General features: G+C 36.2%; 4 protein-coding genes across 4 annotated transcripts; all 4 read left to right on the forward strand.

The window, feature by feature from the left end:
* The first annotated feature begins 502 nt into the window (after positions 1–502).
* On the forward strand, positions 503–3313 carry LOC132163269 (DNA topoisomerase 6 subunit B-like). Its single transcript, XM_059573488.1, has 8 exons — positions 503–730; positions 888–973; positions 1181–1253; positions 2087–2178; positions 2351–2489; positions 2567–2661; positions 2761–2935; positions 3024–3313. Exons 1-8 carry the CDS (start codon positions 620–622, stop codon positions 3168–3170), a joined length of 918 nt encoding a protein of 305 aa, XP_059429471.1. The 5' UTR covers positions 503–619; the 3' UTR covers positions 3171–3313.
* Positions 3314–3834: 521 nt separating this feature from the next.
* LOC132163924 (pentatricopeptide repeat-containing protein 10, chloroplastic-like) lies at positions 3835–5401 on the forward strand. Its single transcript, XM_059574301.1, has one exon. It carries the CDS (start codon positions 4067–4069, stop codon positions 5183–5185), a length of 1119 nt encoding a protein of 372 aa, XP_059430284.1. The 5' UTR covers positions 3835–4066; the 3' UTR covers positions 5186–5401.
* Positions 5402–8281: 2880 nt separating this feature from the next.
* Positions 8282–11309, forward strand: LOC132164260 (pentatricopeptide repeat-containing protein At5g66520-like). The gene is made up of 2 exons (XM_059574736.1): positions 8282–9095; positions 9350–11309. The coding sequence occupies exons 1-2, from the start codon at positions 8418–8420 to the stop codon at positions 10544–10546; spliced, it is 1875 nt and encodes a 624-aa protein (XP_059430719.1). The 5' UTR covers positions 8282–8417; the 3' UTR covers positions 10547–11309.
* A 920-nt stretch (positions 11310–12229) lies between these two features.
* LOC132162977 (dehydrogenase FPY6) lies at positions 12230–18937 on the forward strand. Its single transcript, XM_059573184.1, has 12 exons — positions 12230–12610; positions 13104–13244; positions 13968–14016; positions 14173–14190; positions 15283–15398; positions 15472–15585; positions 15940–15990; positions 17485–17573; positions 17691–17751; positions 17831–17908; positions 18102–18212; positions 18624–18937. The coding sequence occupies exons 1-12, from the start codon at positions 12485–12487 to the stop codon at positions 18750–18752; spliced, it is 1083 nt and encodes a 360-aa protein (XP_059429167.1). The 5' UTR covers positions 12230–12484; the 3' UTR covers positions 18753–18937.
* Positions 18938–21118: the final 2181 nt, after the last annotated feature.

Consider the following 21118-nt stretch of genomic DNA (forward strand, 5'->3'; position numbering starts at 1 on the left):
TAGGCTGCTGGATAATATGGAACCAAATGGCGGACTGTCACAAACGTTTATATGGAAATTACCACATAAAGGTTCACTTTCTTAGTTCAATTTTGAAAGTGTCATGCAAACTTACATGGCTTCCCTATACCAGATTTCACAAAATGAAGTGAGAATATGTGGGATATTTCCTAAAATTGTTGATAGAAGTGAATTTCATTTTAGAAATTTCATATTTCCTAAAATTGTTTCATGTCTTCACGACTCTTCGACTTCCGTATCATATGTATCATTAGTTTGTTTGACACAAGTTTTTCACCCCTAAAATGTAGTGCTAAAAGTGTCATTCAGCTTTATGTCGTCTGTCCCCCCATACAAACCAACAAAAAAAAAAAAAAAAGGGAAAAAGAAAGCTAATGTTCTTTCCCTCCATAGTATGTTACAGTGATATGTATCTTGCTATGGACAAGTTTGAAGCTTCATTTTGATAGTTTGAACTGTTGAGATGTTGCTTAAATCTGAACAGTCATTCCATCAAATTTTGAATACATTTGATTGTGTCCTCTGTTATTGTTGGTTTCCTTCTTAGACGCTGAAGTTGATTCATGGTAGTGATGCGCTATTGACTTTTGTAGGAGAAATGGGCCCAGAGTTTAGCCCAAAAATGGCTGCCAAGTCTCTGACATCTCAACAAATAGTTCGCATCCATCAGTTGTTTCGTCAAGCTAAGTTTGATGACCCTAGTGGTGATGTAAGCTCTTGGTCTATGGTCCTAAGTTATTCTGTTCGTTTCATTTCCATGTCATTTTCATTTTCAAGTTTGTTTTGATTTCTACGTATCTTTCTCATTCATAGTCCTTCACATGTTATTTTTCTAGTTTGGCACATTGCTTACAACCTTTTTTCAGTGTCTTAGTCCTGCAGGCGAATACAATCTTCGTCTTGGCATTATAAAGGAGCTGCATCCAGACATTGTTGCAACTTATTCAGGCAGGTTGTGTTTGAATGTTTTTTAGATCTGCTTCTTTTTCATTCTTCTGTGAAAATGAATTGTACAAATAGTATGCTAGTATATTTCTTTTCTAGTTGAAGTAAAATATATGTTGTTAGAGTCAGATCGTTCTTCTGCTAATTATTTTTAGTTTTTTAATTGTTTTTTTTCTTCATAAATGTGACTTTTCTCTTTTACTGTTACATACAGTGCTCAAGTATTTGAAGGCCACCCATTCATTGTGGAAGCTGGTGTCAGTGTGGGAGGAAAAGATGTTAAGCATGTGCGTGAGACACTCTACACAAATAGCTAAATAAATTACAGAAGCTGCAAGAGTTTTAGATATGATATTATTCTTCGGTGTGTTGCTTTCTTAAAGACACTAGTTGAACTAAGTAAGTAAAAAAGTTAATTGATAAAAATAGAGGAAAAGGAGGCACTGTTCTCTTTTTTGCCTCTATTATGATTCCTAAAGGCTTTTTTTTTTCAGACGACAATAAAGGAGTTGTTGGTGTAGTGTATAAATGTAGAATTTTTGGTATACTCTTGACAACAAGGTTCTATTTGTTGATGCGGCATGTACTCTGCCCTTAAACGTGTGTGAATACAGTCTACCGTTTTACTGTATGCATATATAATTCAAGTTGACAATAATTCGTATGTAGAGAAGGTCCTTGTACAAATTCACTTGGATTACAGGTCTGCACCCATCCTTTGCTATTTACCTACGTGAAACTTAACCAATTGAGGAATGTTTATGATCCTAGTAAGAATAGCACATAGAATACCATTCTTCTGGCAAGCTTCTTAGAACTTTATTATGATGTATAGTTAATCTGTTGTTAGCAGTGGACAATGTAAGCGGCAGGAGAAGCAATAAAAAGTGTAAGACTTTACTCACACACACTTGCACATATTGACAGTAACTGTGGGACGTGATTAACTAAAAATATGGAAGTGTATCCTAACTCTTGCTATTATCTTGAGCATGGTATGTTGCTTAACCATTAATTTGGTCCAATGAAAAGCTAGTCAGACGGTTATACTCTTTATTCTCTAGTCATTCGATCAATGACTCAATATTTATGAAGCATATAATGCCAGTTTTAATTGCAGGGTTTGAACATATTCCGATTTGCAAACCGCATTCCACTTCTTTTTGAGCAAGGTGCTGATGTTGTCACCAGGACTGCCCTTAAGAGAATCAAGTAAGATGTACTCAGCAGTTGAATGAATAATTTCTTTGCTTCCTTTTTTTTTTTTTTTTTTTTTTTTTTTTGTGTGTGTGTGGCGGGGAATGAGATGTGGGGGTCAGTTTTTGTCATGATACGTCTGGCAATGAGAAAAGTTGCAGAATTTCACTGAAATATCTTTTTTCAGTTGGAGTAGTTACAAGATCAATCATACACAGGATAAAATTGGTGTTTTTGTGAGCGTTGTGAGCACAAAAATCCCCTTTAAAGGCACAGGGAAAGAGTATATTGGAGATGACATAAGTGAAATAGCTACTGCTGTCAAGGTGGGGATTTTTCTATTTTCATGTATCTCCAGAGAAAAAACAAAAGATCAAGTAAACTAACAGCAGCGTTTCTCCAGTCTGCTATTCAGCAATGTTGCATCCAGCTAAAATCCAAAATAATGAAGAAGATGCAGGCACGGGAGCAGCAGGAGAGAAAACGAAATTTAAACAGGTAAATCCAATACTTGTCTGTCCTCTATGCATGAGTCTACTAAATGATTTTATTCTTCCTGTTTGCATGAACCGAAATCAAATTTCTATGTGTTGGCAGGTATATCCCTGATGCTACAGGTGCTGTGTATGATGTTTTGAAAGATATGGCACAGTCTCATGTATCAAAGAAGAAGCGTTATGATGATGAGGATGCTGAACTATTAAAGAAAGTCTCTTCTCGTTTGATTACAAAAGAAACATTAAGGGAAAAGCTCGCTCAACATGTTGAGCAGGTGAGCTCTCAACTTGTATGAGAATTGGGTTTTCTGGAAACCTATCCAATGATGTGTTCTGGAGTGACATTTTCACTTATATTTGCAGGTGGACTATGAGATGGCATTGGAGTATGCTACACAGAGTGGAGTGAGTGAAGAACCCAGAGAAGCTATGTATATACAGTCACTGGAAGCTGAAAATAAGTTCATTGACTTACATAGTCCCATCTTTGTTTTTAGACTCTTCCAGTAGTCATTTCTTGCTAACCTTTAACCTTTTTTTAGTTCTGTAAGGTAGCCAAAGAAAATTCATTATTGTCTTCATACAGGTCACTCTCATCAACTATTTTTCTTGTATCAAATTATTAAAAGAAATAAAATTAAATGTTGGAGACCGTTAAATGACCAGCTTTTTCCAAAAGCTTAAGTTGATAAGAAGAGGTAAATTTAATCATTTAATCATTACTTTAATAGAGATCGATTGTAAATCTATATTGTATCAAGAACCAGGAAATGTTTTGATTGTTTCCATTTTTAAGCAAAAGCAGGTTTTGATTTATGATTCTGAGAAGGTTGCAACTGCTTATTCTTTTGAATAATTTGCTGCCCCGTAGTTTAGACCATTATCATCCGGCTAGTCGAATGTTATTTTGGCAAGTTGGAATGTTAAAATGAAAGTAAAATAAGATTATTAGGCTCAACAATTTAAAAAAATATTTTGTGAGCTGCTTTATTTACTAAAAAAAAAAAAAAAGGTAACTAAAATAAAAATAAATTTATTAAACCGGATTTTTTTTTTCTAATTAATTAAAACGGATGTTTAAATTATCTTAATCGTAGCACAACCCTTTCATTGGCAATTTCCGTCTCAATTAAAAATTCGTAATGGAAATGGCTAAGACACTTATTTGTCATGTGCCAAACCACGTGTACCGAGCAATTTTTCCCTTAAAATACCTCGGAGAAATCTCAGCCGTCTGCTTCATCCATCTATTCTCTCCCTCGCCTCGTCGCCGGCCGCCGCTACGCGCACTTCCCCAGTACACTCCTAATTCCCCCCATCTTCAAGATTATAATTTTTTTTTTGTTGCAATATTTGTTTCTGCAAACTTTTGTTTCTACTGCTACAACAGTGAGGTAGGATTCTCAATGGCGGGCACAACATTGATATCTCGTCGGACTCGGGCCTTTTTGCGGGCGTCAAACACTACTCCCTCTCTCCCTCTGATCTTTTGTAGGCGCCTCTTAACATTCCATGCCTCACCTCCATGTCCATCGGCATCCCTATTGCCAGCATCAGCACGCAGCATAAGCTCCGCTTTTCCAAGCAGAGGGCATTCTGGAGCAGTGCTTCCAATAACATTTCCTTCGATTCACAGACAAGCCAGATTATTTTCCGCCCAAGTAACCGCCGAGATCAGCGTACAAACCAGATTATCCACCCCAAAAGCAATCACTGAGATCAGTACCGAGGACCCAAAAGACTTGCTGAAAATTTTCAGCAACGCGAGGACCAAAGAAGGCATGCTCAGCAATGCCCTCAAGATGTTCGACGGTTTGTCCAAAGATGGATTCACCCATGAGGCCTCGGAACTCTCCGCTCTGATCAAGGACAATGGTCCCATACCCGACGTGGTGGTACACACCGCCGTCATGGAGGCTTATGTCAATGCCGGCCAGCCCAATGAGGCTCTCAGGGTGTATTTGCGCATGCTGGCCTCAGGGATTGCCCCCAATGCCTACACTTACACGGTTCTTATTAAGGGGCTAACTACGGATTCTAAATACACTGGGGACGCCAAGAAGTATGTGATGGAAATGTTGGGCAAAGGGATGACGCCCAATGCGGCGACCTACACGGCCGTGCTTGAGGCCTTGTCCAAGGAGAAGAAGCTGGAAGATGCAAGGGAATTTCTGGAGGAGATGAAGAATGAGGGATTTTTGCCCGATGAAAAGGCTGTAAGAGAGGTCCTTAACAACAAGCTAGGACGATCATCTATATGGAAGCCCGCTTTTGTTGATGCATTTCTGCTGAAAAATAAGAAGAAGAAAGATCTTCTTATGAACAGGAAAGTTTGGTCCCGTAGATCTTCTATTTTGCCGGAATTCGTTGGTTGCGTCTTCCGAATTTACAATGGAAAAAATCATATTCGTTGTAAGATCACTGAAGAAAAGGTTGGTCATAAATTTGGAGAGTTTGCTTTGACACGGAAACGAAGAGTGAGAACAGCTACTACTGTACAGGGGAAAAAAAAGGGAAAAAAGTAAAGATTAAGCGCATTGATATGATCCTAATTTTAAGTTTTTATTTATTTGTCATCAATTTCATGCTTTCCTGCTTTTGTACTAGTCGTGCCGAGTCTGATATTCTAGTGTCGAAAACAATGGAGATTGTTAAGCTCCCATTTTCTATTTCCTGTGTCTTGTTAAAAGCTTGTAGATGCCGTATGGCTCATCAAGGAATGAATGAAAATTTACCTTTCATCTAATTGGAAGCAAGGATCCTCTTGAAGTGATTAAATTAACTCTTGGTATTAGACTTTAAATCACTCTTTGCTTCTGCTCTTTATCATTTTATATATATACCCTGAATTAGCATTGAAATGTAACATTTTAATGTGCATACAATCAGCTTAGCTATTTATCATGGATTTGGGGATACTTATGATGGTGATCTTCATATATAAATTCTCACTTTAACACCCTTTTCCATGCTATGTCAGTCTCTGCTGTTGAGCAGCTTCAAGTTATGGCTTCAAAACGACAACATAACAAGGCAGATGCACAGCTATAGGTACCTTATCTGTTAGTAGATCATATGTAGTCACTCCTGTTGTTTTTTACTCTCTAATGGCCCAAGTCTTTTGCGGCTCTTGAATGCCAACACTTTCAGGTTTCCTTTATACAATTGGAAATGGAATTATGATTATCGATCTTTTGGTTTTGTCATCAATCTGTAACAGACTATATGATGCAGGACATCTTTTCTTCTGATCTGACTCAGGATATATGAATCTTAGCATAGTATTAGAAATAAGTGGTTTGTTTTAATGTGGTAAAGGATTAAGAATGGTTCACGCTTGGTATAATAGGAATTCTATTCGAGGAACCAAATCCAAATGGTTCACACTTGGTTCACATTTTTTTTTTTTAATTACAATGCAGTCTGCATCTTTCTCGATTTCATTGTTCCTTTTTAATTTTTATCTTCAAATTTCGTTTCCTTAATATTCTTGGAAAAGTAGAGAAAGGGTGAAAATAAGGTGTAATGCTTTACTCTTAGGTTCTACACATATTGGATAATATTGTGTAGAACCTGAGATTGTGATATAATGGTCTTGTCTTTCCAGGAAACAGCTCGAGGAGATGCTTGATAATAAATATGCACTAGTCAAAGTGCAGGCACTGACTACCTCATAAATAAATCATGCCATGGCTATTCTTCTCTTCATGTTTAGAGAAGTAATTCTATTGTGCAGGATGAATTGGCAACCCTAATGCATGGCCTGGAAAGTAAATTTGATGCTGAAATGGCTGCAATGACACATGTTCCATGGAGTACCCTTGACAGTGAGTAAGCGCAGAAATTTGAAATTTTGGACCTTAAGTTCTAGTGCCTAACACAACTTTCACTGTTGACCACGTCCTCCTTGCAGGTATGTTAATCGCGTAAATATGATCCTTACTAGTGGTGTTCCTGTACTTGGAAGCCATCTTTCACCCTGTTACTTCCAATTCTTCTTGGACAAGGTGATTATAGGGAGGACAGTGATACCTTAGGTTTTTCTTCTCAGCATAGATCTTGATCTAGTTAGGTTCAAGAATCATGCATATGGATTTATCATTTGTTTGGATTTGTTTTTCTATTATTGATACCTTATGCAGTATGTTTACTAATACAATAAAAGGCTTATGCATATGTTTCACAACCAACTTAAATGGCCTACGTTGCATCATTCTTTGCTCACTTAGATATTTGTGTATGTAGCTTATTCCAATATCATGCCTCTGCGGTCTTTAGGCATCCTCATCTATCTGACATTTAGTTGACTTCTGAAGTTTGTGCCAAACTAGTTAATGACTTACATTCTACCATTCTTTTTAAGTTACATTCAGCTAATTTCTCTCTTATTTTATGCGGCTCACATCTTCTCTTACATGAACATTTTCAAATGCAAGCACATATTTGAATTGGGGACAAGGATCTTCTCGATTTTAATTGAAATGGAGATGAACGATTTCATGGTCATAATTTAATGTTGTTGCATCTAACGGTTTATGAAATAATGTAAATTAGTGCATTCAAGTTATTTGTTTATTATTTAGACTTCATGTTTTTGTGATGCAGGAGCCATAGCTGATGCTGAGTTGGCTAATGCTGGGAAGCTGAGGGCGCCGGTATACTTTGATGGAGATGATGACAAGAATTGGCATGATTAGACTTAATTGGGGCAATGACACAGTGTGTGCAGTAAAACGATTATAACTTTTGGCAACTAACCGACGTAGGTCTAGCTAAATAAAAATGAGGTAGGTCATAAATGTTGGATCAGCTCATTTGTATTACAACTTTTATTACAATTCTCTTGCAAGCTTAACGGGACCGTCGATAATTGGTACAATAATTAAGTTCTTATACCATTTAAAGATTGAAGTGAAAATGCTTTTTAAGAGTTGAAAAACAGGTACATATTGGAAGTAAATGTTGTCGAAATTATAACACCATAGATTAAATTGAAGCCTTACCAATTGAATCATAGTTTGACTTAAGTCTATCTATGCAGCTAATACTAATTAGGCTTGTGTAAGTGATTCTCCATTGTGAAAAGTTGAATTCTCGTCCTAATGCCACGGTCACTTGTCGTTTTGTTTTTTAATAGCAAAGAGATATGCCCCCGATCATTGGCTCTTTTTGTCAATGCAACTTAGGGCTTTTTTTATATAAAAAAAAAAAAACGAAAAGAAAATGTTTTGATGTGATATAAATGTGAATCTTTTGTTTTTTTTAGGAGTGTTTGCGTTTATATATATATATATATATATATATATATATATTGAAAATAGAGAATATAAGTTTTTTTCAACAGGATCTTATATATATATATATATATATATATAACTAAATTTCTTGTAAAAAAACAAAAGATTCATCACATTAAAACATTTTTTTAAAAAAAAAACCCTAAGTTGCATTGACAGTGTTTTTTTTTTTTTAAATGTTTTGATGTGATATAAATGTAATTTTTTTTTTTAGGAGTGTTTGCGTTTATATATATATATATATATATATATATTTGAAAATAGAGAATATAAGTTTAAAAAACAAATATATATTTTTTTCAACAGGATCTTATATTCTTTTCTTTTATCTGAGAAAAACAAAAACAATCGCGTTGGCCTATTAAGTCCAATTTCCCGCGCTTAATACAATCAAAGAGTACTTTCTCAGGAGTGGCATTAGCCAAAAGCACCCGCCGCTTCTGAAATTTTGACCGTTAAAATGAGACGTTGTTACTCCACCTTCAGAAAGCCCTTAAATTCAATTCACGAACCCATCTCTCTTCTTGATTCATGCAAATCAATGGAGCAAGCCAAGCAAGCTCATGCCCAACTGATCACCACCGGCCTCATCCAACAACCTATCCCAGCGAATAAACTCCTCGAGAAGCTCACTTTCTCAAGCTTTGCTTCTGTCCATTATGCCCATCAAGTGTTTGATCAAATTCCCTATCCTGACCTTTTCCTCCACAACACCATGATCAAAGCTCATTCACTCTCACCCACTTCTTCCCGTAATTCTCTTATTATATTTCGGTCAATGATCCGGGGTTTGAGGCTTTTGCCTAATCGGTACACTTTTGTGTTTGTGTTTAAAGCATGTGGTAACGGGTTGGTGGTATTGGAGGGCGAGCAAGTTCGGGTTCACGCGATAAAAGCTGGGTTGGAGAGCAATGTGTTTGTTACGAATGCGTTGATTGGGATGTATGTCAATTGGGATTTCATTGAGGAGGCTAGAAGGGTGTTTGATACGAGCGTGAATCGGGATATGTATTCATGGAATATTTTGGTCAGTGGGTATGTGGGGACCGGTGATATGGATCGAGCTATGGAGGTTTTTGACCTAATGCGTGAACGTGATGTTGTATCATGGACTACTGTAATAGCTGGTTACGTTCAGGTAAAAGTGTATATAAAAGTATGAATATGACATTTGTGTACATTTCAATTGCTTTTTTGTTTTACTCTTCAATCTCCAGTCAAGAATGTTGTGGCAAGGCATTGTTTCCCTTTCATTCAAAAAAATATATCGGTCATTATTATGCCATTATTTTCGAATTAGCAAACGGAGTTATCAGTCCAAAATTTCCTTTTGATATAGTATTTTTGTGCCTGATGGCTTTATGAAAAAAAGGAATTGTTTATTATCTGTAGGTGGGTTGTTTCATGGAGGCCTTGGATCTCTTCCATAAGATGCTGCAAGCAGGTCCTAAACCTAATGAGTTTACCCTGGTAAGTGCTCTTGTTGCTTGTGCAAATCTAGCGGCATTGGATCAAGGAAGGTGGATCCATGTTTACATTGATAAATGTGACATCAAGATGAATGAGAAACTACTAGCTAGCCTCATAGACATGTATGCAAAGTGTGGACAGATAGAATCTGCATCAAAGGTTTTCTTCAACGAACGTGGTCTGAGGAGGAAGGTTTGGCCTTGGAATGCCATGATTGGTGGTTTTGCAATGCACGGAAAATCCAAGGAAGCGATTGATATTTTTGAACAAATGAAGATTGAAAAAGTTTCTCCGAACAAAGTCACATTTGTTGCCTTATTAAATGCTTGCAGCCATGGAAATATGATTGATGAGGGAAGAGGTTATTTTGAGTCCATGGCAACTTCTTATGGAATTGAGCCAGAGATAGAGCATTATGGGTGTATGGTAGATCTACTGGGCCGTGCTGGATTCTTGAAGGAAGCTGAAGAGATCATATCTAGTATGCCAATGGCTCCAGATGCTGCCATTTGGGGAGCATTACTTGGTGCTTGTAGAATTCATAAGGATATGAAAAGGGCAGAGCGAATAGGAAAGATAGTGAAAGAACTGGATCCTAACCATATCGGTTGTCATGTTCTATTGGCTAATATTTATTCTGCTTCCAGGAGATGGAATGAAGCAAAGATGGTAAGAGAGAATATCAAATTAAATGGAAGAAAGAAAATCCCAGGTTGCAGCTCCATCGAATTAAAGGGTATGTTCCATCAATTCCTTGTTGGAGATAGATCACATCCCCAAACTAAGCAGCTCTACCTGTTCTTGGATGAGATGACAGCTAAGTTGAAAATTGCTGGGTATTTTCCAGAATTTGGAGAAGTTCTGCTTGATATTGATGACGAGGAAGATAAAGAGACAGCCCTGTCAATGCATAGTGAGAAGCTAGCCATTGCTTTTGGTTTGATGAACACAGCACCTGGAACCCCAATTCGAATTGTGAAGAACTTAAGAGTTTGTGGGGATTGCCACCAAGCAACAAAGTTCATCTCCAAGGTTTATGATCGAGAGATTATTGTCAGGGACAGGATTAGGTATCACCATTTTAAAAATGGAATCTGTTCTTGTAAAGACTACTGGTAGAATGAAGATTGCTTTGTGATGAATCGAAGCTGATCTCAAATTGCAAGTTTTCCTCCTTTCCTGCCAAATCTTCAAGAATTTGGCTCCTCTGCATTACATTCTGTCAGCTATTTTTCTGCTGAAAAGGTGCACAATTTGAGTTGGTAATACAACCGTGCTTTCTTTGTGAATGTGGCAGTATCCTTTTGCATAGCGGGTTGACAACGAAGAGCAATGTGTTCAATGGAATGATGAGATGCATGGGCTTTTACATGAGAGGAGACCAAGCCTATTTTTATTTGCTTTAGATGGCTCCCTCAGGGCATGAAAGATACTGCATAGTCACCAAATGAAACAGGATCTTCTAAAGGTTAAGGGTTGCTCAAGGATGTGGGAGGAATCAAAGCCAATAGACAGAGCTATAGATAACAAAGACATGGGTCAACATCACAGGCATCTGACTGTTTCAACAGGGGCGCACTAGAAATAAATCAAGGCATGGTAGAAGTCAATTGAGGAGAAACAACTGCTTCAGGAGGCAGCAGATAGACAAATTTTTGGAGCCACTGCCAGGGATCACCTTAGCCATTAACTAGAGGGCAATTTTTTGCAACTTTTTTTTTTTGCCTTTTTCCCTGTCAAATACAAACACAGACAAAATGGGGAAGCTCTGAGTTTATTCAGCTTGTAAATGTTTGGTTTGGTCAATCTTCTTATAGCGCCTCCTACAGTGGAATCCAGTCATCCTACTTACGTATATCTTCTGTTGTACTTGAGCAGAAAGGAGGAGAAGAACAACACTTTCGCTCAATCTTTGGTTTGAAAATACATGTAGCCTAATATCGTTCTTACTAGACACAGGAGTATAATCTATCAACATAGGTTTCTTCCAAATTAGGCAGAGAAAATTCTTTTGGGCTTTTAGCTTAATCTTTTAAACTGATATGTGCTCAAAATACATGTAAGAATGTGTGACTCTCGCATGCATTGTTAAGAATGCATGTGAGTGTGAATCACATACATTTTGAACACATCAATTTAATAAATTAGATTGAATGAAATTCTTTTAAACTAGTTTAGAGAAAAATTGTGTTCATAATCTCTTCACTTAGTGGCAAGCTTGGATTGCACTAGTTGGGCTCCGCCTCATACGACTCACGAACGGAAACAAATTCAACTTGAAATTAACAGTTAAAAACCTATAAAACATGTAAGTCACGTGGCCGCTCTACATGAAACTGTCCAAATTTTATGCAATTGGGGCATTGTGAAGTTTCTTTAGAATTCGGTTTAGGTTAAAAACAAAATTACTCATATGATATGGTTCAAATTTAATTTGAAATTTTTTATAAAAAATAAAAAAGAGTAAAATTAAATTTAGACAGTTAAAAAAAATTATTGCACACACCTAAGTCAAATCCATTTTCTTTCTACCAAAATATTTTTTTATCAAAAAATTATCAATTTCTCATTATATATATATATATAAGTTCCTCTATTTTCGACAAAATGTATATATAAAAAAACCCCGTCTCCATCCTTCTTGGGGCACATGTAAAACAATCCCCCAATGACCAAATCTTAATCGATGTCAAATATTCTTTTATAAAAAAATTATCAATTTCCATTGTTTTTATTAAGAAATAAAAGTTCTTCTATTTAAACAAAAAAAGAAAAAAAAAAGAAAAAAAAGAAAAAGAAAAAGAAAACATCGACACCAGGGCCAAGCTCCATCAACCTAACCATCAATCTCCGTCCCTCTCCATCTGAGCAGTGAGCACATGTAAAACAATCCCCATTGCCCAATCTTATGTATTACTGCTGATTTATTGTATTACTTCCAAAACAAGCAAGGAGACAGAGGGAAAAACAGAAAAAAAAAAAAAAAAAAAAGGAAACCCACTTGGGACTTGAGGAAGTGCAGGGAGGTTGAAGAACCCAATTGCAGGAACTTCAGGAATGGAAAAGGAGGCGACCCAGATTGCCATAATTGGAGCTGGGATCTTCGTGAGGACTCAGTACATTCCCAGGCTCGCTGAGATCTCCGAGCTCTTTACTCTCAAAGCCATTTGGAGCCGTTCTGAGGTGCTTACAATTTTTTGTTCTTTTTATTATGCTTTCTTTTTAGAATACTATGATTAAGTTACAGTTTAATACTTGGTGAATTAATTAACTTTTCTAGTAAAGATCTAGCATATAAGGAAACTGCCATCACAATGCAAAGCCATAGTCTTTGGAGCCAATTTTACATTCTAATTAGGAGTTGAATGTTTGAATTAAGAAGTACATTATATGAGAAAATGCTCAATCTTGGGAATAAATAAAAAGAAACTTGGGGATAAGGAAGGCAACAATGCAATATCTGCGTGTCTATTTGTGTGTACGTGTGCGAAAATTCTTGTGGATTGTATTTTCTCCTGTAGAAACAAGTGGACGTTGGGGAAAAACAATATAGTAGTGGGATATCTGTGTTGTCTGTTTTTTTTTTTTTTTCCACTTCTCTTTATAAACAAACAGGACTTGGGGAAAAGAAAGATTTTATTGGGTATTCTGTGTTTTCATGTGTGTTCATATGCAGGAATCGGCAAGAGGTGCCGTTGAGATAGCTCAAAAATATTTTCCAGGAGTGGTGTGTAAGTGGGGTGATAAAGGTCTTGATGAGATCATCCATGATGATTCAATAATTGGCGTTGCGGTCGTTTTGGCCGGACAAGCTCAGGTATCATTCCCTTTTTTTTTTTTGTCCTCTCTTCCGTATATACAATTTGGCTCATCAATCAATTCTCATGTAATTAATATCTTTGCTTATGACTTATAGATTCCTTTCTTTGATTATTTTTTTTTTCTTTTGGGTTTTATTTTGGTGCTGAGGTGATTTAAAGTTGCACTCTTTCCGTTTCAAGTAAATTTTTAGAAATTCTAGGATGCTGATTTTCACTGTAAATTCAAGTTTGTCTGCTTTATTGGTTTTACAATCATTTGGTGATATGTGCATGCAAGAGAAGAAATAGCTCTGAAGTATTTCGTTTTAGTGTTAACATATGTTCTGGTACATACAAGATAGAAATATATTTCTTTTCTTTCTTAACCATTGTTTTAATCGCCGTTCTCCTCTATCCTCTGAATTGCTAAAGTAAATCTCAAAATTATCTTTAATGAATTATGTTAGGAAGATTAAATTTTGCTTAGTAGAAAATGAAAAGTAGACTAAATATAATGACAAGTAAGAAGCATAGTTAGTTGACTACGGAAAAGATCAGTAAATCAAATATATAGACATTGAAATTCTTTAAGTTGTTTAATCTAACTCTAGAGAAAATTTCTGCACGCCATTTCACATGTCCCTGTTCAGTTTCTGTATTGTCCAAGGTGTGAAGGCTAATGGCTTTAAACTTTGTAATTATTGGTTAGATGTGTCTTACATGTGAAGCAATTTGCTCAGGTTGATATTTCACTGAGGCTGCTAGAGGCAGGGAAGCACGTCCTTCAAGGTAACTTATGTTTCAAAATAACCATAAACTGATGGCAGTTTAACTGAATCTATTATAGTAGGAAATAATATATGCTTATTGTTCTGTACAATGCACTAAAATTTCCCTTTTTGGACATGCCATATGTGTTGCTCGGCTAACTTGATGAATCTGAAGAGAAACCGGCAGCAGCTTGTAAGTATGATGCATTTTCAATCAAATCAAGCATTATCATATCATTCTGTATAACTGATTAATGACATATATTGTGGTCATTTCCTACTAGTTGTTTCTTGTTCGTTTTCGGTTAAATCTGTTCATGGGTTACCAACTATACCTATAATCAAATCATGCCAGGAGCTGATATTTATTTGTAGAACAGTTTTTAGGTAATGTCTTCCATATTCTTTCTTTGTAACCCAAATTCTCTTTGTAAAGTTTGATTTGTCCACTTGAAAACTTATATAGTTACTTCAATTAAACTCTTTTAGATAAGTACAAGAAATAGCAAGTTTAAATTTACAGAAAGGGGCTAGAGTAAAGGTGTATCAGAGCCATATTGATGAGGACAAGGTTGCGTGCATATAAACATTAAGTCTCACTTGTCAATGGAATCAACTGCGTGGACTCCAGAAATGTTCTCAGTGGGAAGAACGCCAAAATGAAGCTAAAAGTATAATATCTCTGAGCTTCCCCACGTCTTCTGTAACTTGGCCCAAGTTATATCATTGTCAAACACATGTCCTTTTCTTCTTTCCCAAAACTCCATAATATATGAAAAAAATAATTAATTCTCTAGAATTTCTGGCCCTTCTCTCCCAAATTTAAAGTGTGCTGCTGGTAGAAACTTGTTATCAATTTAGGCATTGTCACCTGATTTTGAATCTGTTGAGAGTGTCAATGTAGCCACAGTTTTGCATTGGAGGTTGGGTGGTAACAGAAGGTAAAGGCCAGTGTGCCAATGCCACCTAATTATAACCATTATCAAACTATATTAGTGAGTCAGCTTTCATCTGGAGGGAAGAGTGTATCTCTGTATCTGAGTATTCATCAAACCTCAACCTTGCAGTCAAGAGTCTCATTTGGCTCTTATATATGGGTGTGTGAGTGTATTTCACTAATTATTTTAACATGTCAATCAATCTTTCTCATTATGAAATTGAAATGAAATTTCTGGTCTTCTTTCTTTGGATTGATATCATGTGAAAGCATTCAATCTGGTATCAGCAGAATTTGATATCAAAGGTGTGTTTGGGTAACTTAATTGTTAAGAATTTAATATTGCAGCTACTAATGAACTGGAAACTGCACTCTCAAGCTACAAATCTATTTGTGCCAATCTCCCTAGCCAGCCTATTTGGGCTGTGGCAGAAAACTATCGATTTGAACCTGCTTTTCTTGAGGTACTTGTTTCTGTCATATTTGAAATGGTTTCCATTGCTTTGGCTTGGCAGACACTGATTGTTGCTTTCACAGTGCAAGAAACTAATGGCTGACATTGGGGATATGATGAGTGTCCAAGTTATTGTTGAAGGATCAATGAGTAGTTCAAACCCATACTTCTCAAGCACTTGGAGGCGAAACTTTACTGTATGTGTTCCATAATAAAGCTGAATAACAAACATTACTTTTTCTTATTCACAAGAGCACTTGGCATCAAACATATGCTTTGCATAACCTTTAGTGTAAGCTAGTTCTCAATATGCCATTGAAGTTTGAGGTCAAAAGATTCTCAGGTGCCTATACAACATGATGCGATGTTAAATAGCAAGACTTCATTCTTCTCATCCTTAGAGAAAATGTAAAGGATTTACTTGTTTATGAATTCTGGATTTTCAGTGATGCCATGCTTGATTGTTAACGTAGCCAGCACTCTTCCCATATTATCACACTTAAATTAGTCCTTTAATGTCTAGTTCTAACAAGTTTATATTCTTATGGCAGGGAGGTTTCATCCTGGATATGGGGGTCCATTTCATTGCAGGACTGAGGATGGTAATCTCAAACTTCCTATTAATTAATGGCAGAAGTGTTGCTTAAAAACCATGTCCACCTTTTTTTTGTGAAGGATTTTATTCTCCTAATCAACTTAAAGAAATATTGTTATTTGAATTCCATATGTTAGAATGGTCTACCTGTACTTGGACCTCCTCCTCCCCTTTTTTCCCTTACATAATTTACTTTACCTATCAAAAGAAAAGAAAAAGAGAGAATTCTGTGTTAGAATTATAGTCATACTAATATTCAATTGTGTTCTTTAGACTCTCATTTGAACCTCCTTTTCATGTTTGACTACTCTCTTTGTTGTATATGGAATTTAAGACTATTGGACTCCGGCTTTCCAGAGTCCCATTTGTATTTATTGAGAAAAAAATAAAATTTAAATTTAAGAAATTTCATTATATTGTAGCAGTATTGCTAAACTGACGATTAACATAAAGTCTTACCACTTTTGGGGCTGTTTCAGTATCTAAGATCAGAATTACTGAAGTCATGTTTGGTAAACTGGGAAGTGCTCTGTTTGGGCACATATGTATTATGAAGCAGGTTGCGCATCAAACAGAGTTTTAAGAGATATTATTTATCTTTTGATTTGGGATTGGGGAAAAAGAGAGGTGTAATACTAACCACAAATAAACCATGATAACTCTTTCTGCATGCTTGCAGCACCATTTGTGTTTATGTTGATGAATAAACGTTTTCCCACTTCTTGTGAAAGAGCGTCCCCTACTGCCTTGTGAGTGGCGGGCAAGAATAAGATAATATGGTACAAACATGATGCAGAAACAACCAAAAGGCGCTTTGGTGATAATGCTGCCCAATTTTGATACTAAAAGCAGAAAATGTTGGGTTCATTTGTTAGCAGAAATGAAAGTGTGATTCCTCCCAAGCTGTTGCATTATGGCAGTGAACATCTTGGTTTTTAATTATTTTAGGGGTTAATAACATGACCTAGAATATTATATTGTTGACATATCCTGAATAGGGTAGTTTAACAAATCTTTTGAATATGGTTTTTAGCATGGCTTTCGAAAGGATTTTTTTTTTTTTTCGTTGTTCATTTTTGCTAACTCTGCAGTGACGAACATTGCATTAGCAAACTCTTGTCTTCTTTCTTATGCCATTGGCTGGTATTACTTTCTCGATGCCTTTTTTTTCAAAAAAAAAAAAAAGGGAGTTTTTTACATCTCTTAAAGTTGCTTATTCTTTCAAAAAGTTTCACAGAAGTCCTTTTTCCCAAAAGGATTACCAAAAAAGGGACAAGAATTTTGTGATAGCTCTTAATATGGTTGACTCTTTACGAATTGTCTTAAAATGATTGAAACAGCTGACTTGATTTTTCTTTGTAAGAAACATCCTTGAACACTTACCATGTGAATTTGTGCTAAAACATTGCCTTATCAACTCAAAGATGCCTTATAAACATGGAGTGTGTTTTTTCTAGTACACTATCTAATAAATGTGATTTTCTTGTTTTCATTTGAACAGCTTGTAGACAGTGAGATAGTCTCAGTGTCTGCTATGACTTCTCATGTGGATGCAACCTTACCCCCACCAGATAACATATCCTCTCTCTTGTAAGTTTGCGTGCATGGAATTTACTTTCCAAGAATCTCAAGTCCTTTTTTTTTACTCTTTCTTTCCTGACACAATTGGAAGACTGAAGGTGAATTTTTGGAATTTCTTTGCCTTAGTCAACTGGAGAATGGATGTTCCGGAGTTTTTGTGATGGTTGTCTCTTCAAGATCTCCCAAGGCATGTGGTAAATGATAGATTTAATGTAATCTTATGCACATATGAAGATACTTTAATCATTGTAGTTGCTGTGTTTTAGATATTCTGGCGAGTTGTTGGCTTTAAGGGAACACTGCAAATTGAGCGTGGAAATATAGATGGACGACATGGTTACCTGGTATATTGAGAATCAAATTTTTATTGTAGTATAGATATTCACATATAATTACTAGCCTGGTGTTCTTTGTAAACTCATGTATTTAAATTTTAGAGACTAAAAATACTTGATTATTATCTTGACTCGCAATTTGACTTACTATATTAGCTTGTGATAGTAGCAACCTCTTATTATGTCCAATCATGCATTACAGGTTTCCTTCTATAATTCCGACGGGCAAAGCAAAAGCTCCTTTTTCACCTTCAGTGGAGTAAATGACGAATTAAAAACTTTTATACATGACATATCGCTGGCGACGCTTAAGGTAGTCGAATATGTTACTTCTCAAGCATGTATACATGGTTGGTTTCAATATTCTATAATATGGTGATATTGGCATTGTTAATGTATTGACTATGGAGGCTATATATTTCTGGTTCCTGCAAAGAAAACGAGTTCACAAATCTTGATGGCATTCAATTTGTTGCAACATCTTCTCATTCTTAAACTTACCTCTCAATTGCACTGGCTAGACAGCATTTTCATAGCTTTCTTTTGCATAATTCTGTCTATTCTCTCATTCAATTATTTGGACTTTCTGGAGACCAGCTGTTGGAAAACTTATATTGGTTTTCGTAACTTCATTTGAGAAATCTTTGCAATTAAACAAGAATAAAACAAAATCCAATGTGCTGCAGCGACTGATCTGTAACTCCTCCTATTTATTATTTTGCAGAAGGGGAGCGGCTACGAAGCTGATCCTCGCCTCTCTTATCTGGAAGGTGCTAGAGACGTTGCGGTTCTAGAGGCAATGATTGAATCTGGAACAAAACAAGGGGCCCTAGTTAAAGTGAAAAATTTTTAGCTTTCTGATGGGATTTCTTCTTCAGTGACATGATCGTTTTGTTGTGACATTTTCATATTAAACAGATTTAAGTCAAAATAAATAGTCCAGGGATATGCATGTGGGAGTATTCAAGGGATCTAGGGACCATTTCATTCCATTGTAATTGAATTAAATCAATAAAAATTGTGATGATATTTTTGAACTCTATATTTGTCTCCTGTGGAGTTCAATTTCACCAAAAACCTCACTGGATAGTCTGTCAGAGCCAATTAGGGTGTATTAGGGTGTATGGGCGATTTTGATGACAAACCCTTCACATGTAGGCATTAAATGGTAGCATGGCACCTCACAAAAAGCAGCTACGAATCCATCATTACCCAATCGACCTTCTGCAACTTGCTATCTCCAATTCAGTCAACTTAGTTGGATGTTGGAAAGTCATTAACAGTAAGAAAACTTGGTCTGTATTTGGTTTCTTGATGTCACTATACTTGGACATTAAGTTATTAATTTCCTGCTGTGATTCTCTTTCTTCGGCTGCTGCAGTAGGTGTTGTGTCGGTAGATCTGCTTCAGCTTTGCCTTTTCAAGCCGTCAGTTCTGGCAGCCAATTCAATGGGCCGGATCATTCATTTAGCCCATTCTCAATTATTTTCTCTTTGTCCTATATATTAGCGAGAGTTTGAACTTACAACTTAAACTCAAAAACAAAACGAGTTAATATTCGGCGTAAAATACTCTTATTTGGGCCGTTCATTTTATATTAACTCAAAACGAAACGGTTTGAGACCCGTCACACCAGCACAATACCATTGGATCTCAATTCCCCGATGAATTATTTTCCCTATGAGACTAGTGAGTTTCAGTTCAATTATGCACATTGATGTGGAACCATGCATTAATTCTAGGCAAGCTTAGATGTAGAACCAAACAAAAATCTCAATTAAGGTATACACACACACATTAAATGCCATGTAAGAATATGGATAAAAGTTGTTCTCTTGGTCGGGAGGGCATTCCTTCTCGTTCAGGATCTTTTAGTAGTTTAATGAAACAACATTCATAAGGCCACAAAAGGACATTTGATGAATTGATCATAAATAAATCAGGCTATTTTCAATGAAGTTTTACTGCAATACTTTCTGAAAATTCCTACGGCCGACCAAACTTCTGGAAATGCTTCACTGCGGCGCACAAGGACCATTAATGGCCTTTCTTCGGAAATTATAACAAAGTTTCAGACAACAAAAATAAAAAATAATTCTTTCTAGAGGATGGCTTGGTTCCAAACCAACCATACCTAACACCAATTCTTTCTCATTATTTTCTCAACCGCCATTGAAAGCAGCAGCATGGACCAAAGAGAGGCAATTTTGCTATCAACGAATAAATACCATTGATGATATACGTGTAGAAGACGTTACATGTTATTTTAGAGAATGGCCCCCCATGACTCTGTCACTCTCTCGTCGTGTTGTTAACTCAGCCGAGTTACCGGGAGTCAACCTACCAAATCAACTTTCAACACAATAATGGTACCAAATGGTCCAAATCTACCACAAATATTGCCAATCATACAAGTTGTTGATTTCCATTGGGCTTACAAAATACTCGTGCAAGACATTTTAGCAAAAACAAAGAAAAAGAAAACACACTCATGCAAGACATTATGACATAGTCACATGCACAAGTAGAATTAAAGAGAGAGATGCCATATGCATCATGCAAAAGAATATATATAAGCCTTCTTGGTACGCTTTCAGTTTCACTGCAACAATTTACTCAATTTTGGTTTTATCAAGTTGATGTGGCAATGTTCATCGGTCTTTAATTTTTAATTTTTAATTTTTTAGTTGAGACTGCCACTTAATCCAGTTAACATTTAATTCATTTATTTTATTTGAAAAGAAGTTTTGAATATGTGCCATGAAGGTAAGAATTATTTTTTTGTAATTAGAGCATTCTCTTTTGGCTAGTTATTTGGCTGATTGGAATGTTAAAATGAGAGTAAAAAGTGTTGGGATTATCCAATATCGGTTACAGAAAGGGCTGGTGGACACTTTATAAGTGTGAGGAAAAGCCTCATGTCTTGAGCTAACTTTTGGGGTTAAGATAGGCCAAAGACCATCCAACATTAGTATTAGAGCCCAAGTTTACCAACAAGTTTCGCCCCAATAGTTCACGGGAGAAACGGATTGTCGCTGCTCCGACCTAGGACTCGATGTATGAGAGGAAGATTATGTGGGTTATCCCACATCGATTGTGGAAGGGACTAGTTGTCACTTTATAAGTGTGCATCCGCTCTAAATAAATATTTAAGACAAAAAAAAATAAAAAAGGACATCTATTATTATTGGGTGTGCCTAAACTTTTAAGATTCCAAAT

Source organism: Corylus avellana, chromosome ca10 (assembly GCF_901000735.1).
Source record: "Corylus avellana chromosome ca10, CavTom2PMs-1.0".
Classification (NCBI taxonomy): domain Eukaryota; kingdom Viridiplantae; phylum Streptophyta; class Magnoliopsida; order Fagales; family Betulaceae; genus Corylus; species Corylus avellana.

Bases quoted from the DNA above. Each gene is read 5' to 3' on its own strand.
- LOC132164260 (XM_059574736.1), top strand. From the start codon at position 8,418: ATGAGACGTTGTTACTCCACCTTCAGAAAGCCCTTAAATTCAATTCAC. The intron at 9,096-9,349 runs GTAAAAGTGTAT...TATTATCTGTAG, and splicing joins TAATAGCTGGTTACGTTCAG to GTGGGTTGTTTCATGGAGGC.
- LOC132163269 (XM_059573488.1), top strand. From the start codon at position 620: ATGGGCCCAGAGTTTAGCCCAAAAATGGCTGCCAAGTCTCTGACATCT. The intron at 731-887 runs GTAAGCTCTTGG...ACCTTTTTTCAG, and splicing joins TTGATGACCCTAGTGGTGAT to TGTCTTAGTCCTGCAGGCGA. The intron at 2,662-2,760 runs GTAAATCCAATA...ATGTGTTGGCAG, and splicing joins AGAAAACGAAATTTAAACAG to GTATATCCCTGATGCTACAG.
- LOC132163924 (XM_059574301.1), top strand. From the start codon at position 4,067: ATGGCGGGCACAACATTGATATCTCGTCGGACTCGGGCCTTTTTGCGG.
- LOC132162977 (XM_059573184.1), top strand. From the start codon at position 12,485: ATGGAAAAGGAGGCGACCCAGATTGCCATAATTGGAGCTGGGATCTTC. The intron at 15,586-15,939 runs GTATGTGTTCCA...TTCTTATGGCAG, and splicing joins CTTGGAGGCGAAACTTTACT to GGAGGTTTCATCCTGGATAT. The intron at 17,574-17,690 runs GTAAGTTTGCGT...TCTTTGCCTTAG, and splicing joins GATAACATATCCTCTCTCTT to TCAACTGGAGAATGGATGTT.